Below are 8618 nucleotides of genomic sequence, written 5' to 3'. Positions count from 1 at the left end.
TTACCCACTATTTTGTAACCATTATCAAATATATATTTATATTCTGCAATAAAATGTAATTTCTCTCATATCAGCATGATAAATCTACAAGGAAGAAATGAAGCAGGGCATCAGAAAACAGATTGATCTGTGGGACTGCCTTTTAATAGTCATTACTTTGTTAATAGTGTTACAATATTAACAGTACAATAGTCTATACTCGTGTGCAGTACAATGAAGATATTGCTTGGTGATTGCATGGCCTTCTTAAAAATGATCAGAAACTAAAAACAACACAGAGTAAGCATGTTTCAAAGTAGGTAGAGGGCAGTGTGGGACACCCACTTAGACAAAGCTCCACTGAAGAGATGTCAAGGGACAAACTGTTGAATGGCAACAGAGATGATTTACTACTAGTGGCTGTCCTGCTGTAGTGGAGGGGAATCACACCGAAGAAGAGGCGGTGAGAGTCAGATTTCTAGGAGAAAAAGAGAGCGAGACTGTTGGTGTGAAGAAGGAGCTGGAAAAAACTGCCTGCCACAAAGGAGGGATGCTGTGTGTGTTTGTGTGTGGGAAAGAGAGAGGGCAAACAAGCAGAAACTGGTGAAAACAAGAGAGGAAGTGTGGCAGGTCAAGAGACGGGCCAGATTTATAGAGTACCATTTCAGTTTTTAAAAGCCTGCCCGCATTACATTAACTCAAGTGATTATAGGGGGAGTAGGGAGGAGTTGTGGTGAATCATGGCCACTTTCATACAGCAGCAGCTTTTTCTTGATGGATTGTGTTTGTTAGTGGAGCCTTGTGCAAAATGCAGGTGACAGCCAAGGTATTGCAAAATTTCAAGGGGCAAAAGGCAGAGAGACTGTACGTCTGTGGGCATTGTGTGGTAGTCTTTGATTTGCAGCTTCACATTGCTGCAGTTCAGAGAGGCTGTCAGTGTCAGGCCAGTCAGCTGAATGTCTCTTCTTAAATAATATTTTCTTGCTTGATCTGCGACTTGCTGCAAAGACATCAAAATTGTCATAGCGGTGTTTTCCAGCATGTTACAAATGTCTCTACTCCTGTAATGCTGTTTTACTGACACAGAACTTTGGCAAGAATGTCAATATTCTAAATTAATAGGAGGACATGTGAGAGGAAATGAGTAGTTTGACACCACTCCAATACAAATACCAAAATAGCTCATTTGTTTTCTAACAGCAGAAAGCTGCAGTCTTAGTCCTTGATTTGGTTTTCTAATTTTTGTGCAAAGAGGAAAAAAAAATCTTTGCACAAAGCAGAATAAGCACAGTATATTCAAGTATCTAATGATAGCAAGCGCAGCTTGTCAGTGCTTTACAAGGGAGCTTCAAAATGACATTATTCAAAATTATACTCTATTAGTTAAAAAGAATGTGCTCAGAATAAATATGTGCTGTTAGTAGCCATTCAAGTAAGGTTCTTATGTATGTTTTTTGGTCAGTGAAATCTGTCTAGTGTGCCAGTCATATGATACTGACGTATGTCATCTTCATCGAGGTAACAATAATTCCAGCACCTACTGTGTTCACTGCTGATGCAGCTAACAGTTAAACATCACAAAGTAGGTCCCTCTGATCCCTCTGATGCACGCTGTCATGTAGGAGACGTGTAACTGCCACTCTGGGCTTGTGAGCTCCTTTCTTTTATGATGGAGGAGAAGGTTTGATGACACAGTGGATCGTTTGAAATGATTTACTGCGTGCCTCAAGGAAAGAAGAGGAGACGATGACTGGCTGATTTCTCATTCTCTTAATAGTAGCTGACAAAATGAAGTAAAGGATTGTGTACACAACAATGTATAAAACATGCTGACGTGCAGTCACTGGTCTGGCAGTAATGCCACCCACACTGCAGGTGGGAAATTGGTCAGAATTTTCCTAACTGATTTACCCAAATGAAAATAAACTCTGCTTGTTTTCTTTCATTAGTCAGTAGGTCAGTAGAGCCAAAGAGGGGGACAGCAGATTCCTCATTGAGTCACAGAGCTGCTGATTGTCCATGCAGCAGTGTAAATGCTACACCTGCATACCACAGAGAAACATGAGACATGTGAGGTGTTGTTTTTACCACAGTGTGCTTCACTCCTGGCTGTGACAGTGTGTGTGTGTGTCTGTAATGTTGTTGCCTGGTTACAGAGCAGAAAGCAGGGGGTGCTGAAAATCAAAGTGAAATTTTAAAATGACCTCTCGTGATCTTCAAGCCCCTCTATCAAATGCAACCAATTGTAAATCTATTGCATGAGCATGAAACTGCTTAAGACAAATCATTGTAGTACTACTGCACACAGGATGTACAGCTGGCTTTACTCATGTAACTAAAGTGAGCCTTTATGTTTATTTGCCAAAATAATTTTTGATAGCTTCATTTGTATCAATTATTAACATTCACAGGCTATCCTTAAGATTCACCCACCTACAGTTGAATCTGGACAGTAAGTGACATGTTCCGCATGTTCCACTCATTTTCTTACATGAGTCAAACTGGCAGCGCTCTCTTTGTGTCACACTGACGTATGCGTCGCATTAGTTGTTGGTGCTGCAGATGATTCATTTTGTTGCTGTTCTGATATTCAGTATTGTGAGAATAATGCCATCTTCAGAGGTGCATTTGTCAGTGACAAAATGGAGGAGAAATCTGCTCTAAGAACCTCAACACCTTTCTTGCTTTGTGCATGACTGAACATGAACTTCATTTTTTGCCATAATATAGGTGAAAAGTTATGGTGGGACTGTATGTTTGGTGGAAACTGTGGGTATATGTGTATTTCATGATTAACTGGCTCTAATTACTGCAGTTAATGAGCGCAGAGCACACAGTGTGGAGGCTGTAGTTGTGTTTGGCTGTGTGGTCAGTATGTTCTCACTTTGAACCCAAGGAATGTGTTTGAGGATGTGACATTTTTTAGTAATTATAGAATTCCTTTTAGAAGTATCACTGCCCCTACGAAGGGACATGTTTCTCACTCACATTACATTGCATATGTCTTGGAGCTAACAGATGCTCACATTTTAATCAGCTGACTTTTGACTGTGGCAAAGGTTAATGTAGCTTTAGAATGAATGCTTCATGTTAGCTGTTCACAGTGAGTCCTCTGCAGACAGATAAAAGGCAGAGAGCTTTTGTCTCCACGCCTTTTTGTTGAGTTGGAAGAAGATGTATAGAATAGAATATTCCAGTAGCCATTCAGGAGCTCTGTGTGTGTTTTGTGAAGTGTTCATTAGGGTTGGGCGATAGGTTTACATTTTCCCACCGGCCACCATCAGTCCAACAATCTCTGCTTACAGATATATTCGTGCATGCGTATATGCTGCACGAGCGCTCGCCGGCTCAGTGTGTGTACTGCGCCGCTGAACATCTGTCACTGCGTGGGTCTCATTCTCCGGATGCCAGTGTATTGGTCCAATCGCCCAACCCTAGTGTTCATCCTTAATTTGGTTGCTGGGAGACTTTGAAAGAAACTCCAAGTAAGTAAGAAATGAGGAGCACTACATAGGTAACAGTGAGGATACATTGTTCTGCAGTGCTGTTATCTTTATTTCAGTGTGCATAAAACACTAGCTCAAAGTACATGTGTGTAATTTTAGCTTTACATTGTTCTGGTAAGTGTGTCTGATCTTGTGCCCCAGAAAGTGGTAATCACTCACTCAGTGTAATCCAGGGGAATCTCCAGTCATTTCATCCTTTATGATTATCACCTCTTGTGCATGGAGTGGGCTTTGAATCTTACTCTTTGATGAATGATTCATGTGTGCATGAAATGTCAAACTAGCTAGTTCGTTATACTCACACACACCAACATGTCAGTTGTCTCCTCGGTAATAGAGGAGCTACAAAACTAATCCATGCACAGTCATTAAGTAAGGCCAATTCAGATTTTGCTTGGTGGTGCTTTGATGATGTAACAAAACAAACAGCCCAACGTCATGGTCAAGCACTTTGAAGCCAAGGAAGAGATCATGAGCTCAGTAATTTATTTTCTGTAACACAAACACTCCAGAGGTTCAAATTTGTTTATTAGCCATTATTAGGGATGTCCGATAATATACCATAGCCAGTCTCATTAAAAATGGAAGTAGTCTCTGTGACATCACTCTACACTGTAGTTGATTCTGGCCATCGCCATCTTAGGAGGTCCTTACTGATTGAACTCTGGTAGCTGGAAACAGCTGGCTGTGACAGCATCAACCTGTCACTCAAAGCAGCCATGCTCTTAATTATGCATAACTTTAAGCCTTGACATCACATGACCAGGCTGTAAACATGTTTATTTGTGCTATAAAGTTGGGCATTTTAAAAAGGGATGATGGGATGAGATTGACTCACTTCTGCAGCCAGCCTTAAGTGGCCGTTTGAGGAACTGCAGGTTTTTTGTGTTGTCCTGATTTATTAGCCTCATTTTCCAGCCATGGAGGTTGCCACTTGTGAAAAAGTTAAGGTTCTGACTTACACATTACTTGCTAAAGTATTCTTCACAAGGGGAGCAAACATCACAACAGTCATCATTAAAAATGTATTATGATTTTAAGATCAGTTAAAGTATTATAAAGAGATTGATGACCATTTCTTTAAAACACATGATTTCCAAATCATATTCAATTTGGATCTCTCTCCCCCTTTGCTGTCTATCTTCAGCTGTCCTATCCAATAAAGGCAAAAAGCCCCTAAAAAAATATATAATCATTAAAATAAAATAAAAATAAAATAAAAAGCAGACACCAACAACATGAATATTGCTACCTTTTCAAAACAAAGTATTTTAAAATAGTATTTACGTATTCAAAGAGATATTTTCATAAATGTTCTATTGCACGAGTAAGTATGAAACAAATTGTCACAAATGATTGTGTGCCATGGTGTTTTGCCCTGTTTGAGAGTTAGTTTGGGGTTATTAATTGTTACAGAGTTATAACCATTAGTCAGAAGGGTACACAGTTAAAGTGCTGTACAGTTTGACCCAAGTGTAGCGCCCTTACTGCTGCCTACTGAAGTACAGCAGTTGTCTCAGTTGGCGGTATATTAAAAGTTATTTAGTGTCTTTTTTTTCTGTAATTTCTTAGTGGATTAATGGATATACTGAATGTAAAAATATATGCCTCATGTCTGCTTATTCAGATTTGTCTGACTTTGATTACTGACTTTAGGATGTAGCTGAAGTACCTTAATTGCCTTCATTAGCTGTATGTCACAGCCACTGCAGCTGTACTACCACACCAACTAATTTTCTGTTTTCAGAACTCTGCATGTGTCTTTGGCTCATGTCTCTCCCTCCTTAGAACCCTGTGCTCTAAAGCTTTGTTAATGCAGCATAGTCTCCACACTACTTTGTTTATACCACCACAGAAGAAAGGTCTGGCAGTAGCTGCCATCATTCTGTAATGGGTGACTAAAGAATTTTGAGTATGCTGTGAGTATGACTCTATCACAAGATATCTTTCCTCCGTTGTGTTGGTAGAGCTCAACTTAATATGAAGACTCATTTTTTTGCCAAATCCATGCATTTCTACAGTACGAAGTGCTCACAGTTGGCAATCACAATAAACATACGCATAAAGCATAAATAATTAAATTGGTGCTTTCATCATTAAATCCGACACCCTGTAGCCACAAACTATTTTACAGAGCATAGCAAATGAGACCCCCTCTATCTGTGAATGAGTTGTTTTTCTGCATTATTTGTGTATACTGGGCTGCCTGCTATCTTAAGAGGTGCTGCTGTATGTTTGAGAGCACAACTGGTGTAGCAAAGCCTCAAATAGAAAAAGGGCATCAGTGTACAACAGTGAAATCATTTTCTTTAATGAGCATCAGTGAGGACCAGTTGACATCTCTTTATTGTCACTGCACAGCCCTTTCTTCCCCTGGATAATGCTTTCAGACTGAAGCCTTAAGATCCATTTCTTTGATACAATGATTTGATGTACGCCTTGAGAGACAAACAGTGCTTGATCTTACTCTAAATTCTGGTTACATGTGTCAAACAAACATACATTACTTGGGGAGCATCCTAAGTGCTGTCAGAATGTATTCCTGTGATGGTACTTGAGGAGTTGATGTTAGGTGTAGCAGGTATTTCATCACGTCTCTGATCATTGCAACATTTCTACATTAGCAGCTCATTTACAAGCTGCATGTTTAACATCCAGAGATCCTTATCATGTGTCACTATTCACAACCTCTATTCCGCTAGAGCAGACCGTTTAGAATATCTAACATTGCACTCTTTTACTCGAGTTTCACTTCTAAAATCTGCCCATTATTGCTCATTATGTGAGCCACTTCTTCTCTCTGCAGGCTGTAATGCTGGCATCTTGCTTTTAAAACTTAGTGACAGCTCCCTATTCAGTGACAGCTGTCCAAGAGGGAGAGGTGAGTTTGCTGAGATGGCCTCTTTCTACAGAGAAGAGGTTGCATCATTGGAGGCCTTAAGTCAGGTTTCACGGGCAGCACTCAGAGTTAATAAGCAGCATCCTACAGTTGAATCGAAATCCCTGCTTGTTTACAAGACAGGGGATATGGCAAAAACAAATCCTGTAGCAGCATCTTATGACAAACGCAGAAAGCCTCTTAGAAACAACTTATCCCCCACTTAAAGCTAACAACAAGCACACTAGGTGGCATATTAACATGAACACTTTAAATGTGCCTCCTCTGTTTAACCCTGTTTAACCTTGGATGCCAGTTGTTAGAATGAGTCTTAAGCCTTAGAAAAACTTGACACCTCTATTAATGTAGATGAGACATTTATGAATTATTTAAAGTCATCATACTCTTGTTTAAAGACTGTTTAATTAGGGATGTGGTTACTGCCGTGGTTCTGTGGGTAAAGGTCTCCAGCGAAAAGTGTGACCAGGAGCAAAGTGTGCGTACGAATGACTGTGTACACACACATGCGTGTTTTGGGGTTGGGGAGCAACGTGTCTGGAATTCTGCAAAGGTCTTAATGAAAGTCGGAGTGCTTAGTGGACACGAGGGCTCCTCTGATGGAAATCAATGCGGCCTTTTGTAGCAGAGAGAGAGCAGCCAATTCCTGGCCTCAGCTGCCTGATGTGGTGCTGGCAGACTTAGACGAGCATTTAATGGTACATCACTGGGCTGGACAGGTAATCCATTTTTTTAGGCACTAATGTATGTATCCCAAGGTAAATCTTTAATTAAGGCGCAAAAAGAAGAGGACAATTGTGATGCAGAAAGCCAAGGAGTATGAAAATCAAACAGCGTAAATGGATGGCTTTCTCATTTCCCTTTTAATTAGCTGGAAATGCTTGATCTTCTCACTTCGGCAAGGCTCATAAACACAAGGCAAGCTCCTATGACCAACAAATTAGAAATGTCTGTTTAACTGCACTGCAAAATGTGCAGAATCCATGATTCCAGTGAAGACCCCGCCAGCTGCCACACCTTGCATAGATCTACAGATCCACTACCTGGACTCTTATCCTCCCAACCCTTTCATGGGCAATTGGCTTCGTTTCTGGATCAGTGCACCATTGTGAAACAAAGCCCACAAGCACCACATACATCATGTATAGGACTGTCCCCTTCAAAGGGTTCACTCTTCTCCTACCTTGTGAGCTGTTCTGTGTGTCTTCCCCCTGTGCTTAAGTGCTCCACATTTTGAAGGGTTCTGCAGGCTTTTGGAACTATCCACTTCAATCTCACTAAAACAAAAGACGTGGATATGGACATCTGAATGATTGTGGGTCAAAAAGAGACAGAGGGATGTACTAGACTGAGAGAGATGTATGTTCATGAATAGCCATGTTTAAGTGACGGGTTGAGTCAAGCCTCATTGATTAACCCACTAAGCATTTGAAGGATTTCAGAGTGTGGGTGGGACAGAATTAGACTGTTCACTGAGCTGAGATACCTCTCCCCTGTAGTGGTGAATTGTACAAGGAGTGCTGGCTACAGGAGTGTATGTGTTTGTTATGCTCATACCTAGTGTGAGTGACAGGGTTACCAAAAATAACATTGTCCATGAATACATTTTGAATGACATTATTACAGCTAGAATGTTTATTGGCGCAGGCCACAGAGTCAAACTAAACTGATAAATAATTTATAATCGTTATGTAAAGTTGTGTTTCCATGTTATATTTTAACACTGAAAAATATTTAAAGATGCTCTCGCTCACTCACTCACTCACTCACTCATCCATCCCATGACCTTGGGGCTGTAGGGTTGGCCTGCGTAGGCAGTCAGGGATCTCACAGCTCTCCTTCTGCTGTGCCTGTCAGGGTTGTGGAGCTGCAGCCAGTCCATTCCTTGATGTTGTGTAGTCAGGATGTCCTCCCCCTGCCTCTTCATTGTTTACCTTCTACTGTCCCCTGTAGGGTGGTCTTTGACAGGGAGGTGTGTTGTGAGACGTGTCTAGATCATTAACGATGCACCTCCTATTATTTATTAGACCTTTCTTAAAATAAGCTCACAATTTCTCAACTGATGGATGTATAAGACATTTTTGTCTGATTTCTGAATTGTCACAACACATCTAAATGAGCTGGGATTTGATTACAGTTTTTCTCGATTGTTCACACACATTTTCTAAAAGCACGCCTCATACTCTCAGAACTCTACACACAAATCCAAAAACACACACACAATGGGCAACACCCCT

The 8618-nt window shown here is 40.7% G+C and overlaps 1 protein-coding gene across 1 annotated transcript in view; it reads left to right on the top strand.

Annotated features, from left to right (window-relative positions):
• Window positions 1-7364: 7364 nt before the first annotated feature.
• LOC118336964 (leukocyte tyrosine kinase receptor-like) overlaps window positions 7365-8618 on the top strand; it is a 186595-nt gene continuing 185341 nt past the window's right edge. The window contains 1 exon segment of the mRNA XM_035673737.1: window positions 7365-7455. Within this exon segment, the coding sequence (XP_035529630.1) occupies window positions 7365-7455 (91 nt within the window).

Source organism: Morone saxatilis, unplaced genomic scaffold (assembly GCF_004916995.1).
Source record: "Morone saxatilis isolate NCDOM2014 unplaced genomic scaffold, NCSU_SB_2.0 Contig3, whole genome shotgun sequence".
NCBI classification, from domain to species: Eukaryota; Metazoa; Chordata; class Actinopteri; family Moronidae; genus Morone; species Morone saxatilis.
The sequence above is the reverse complement of the archived record's forward strand: the minus strand, read 5'-3'. Positions and strand labels throughout refer to the sequence as shown.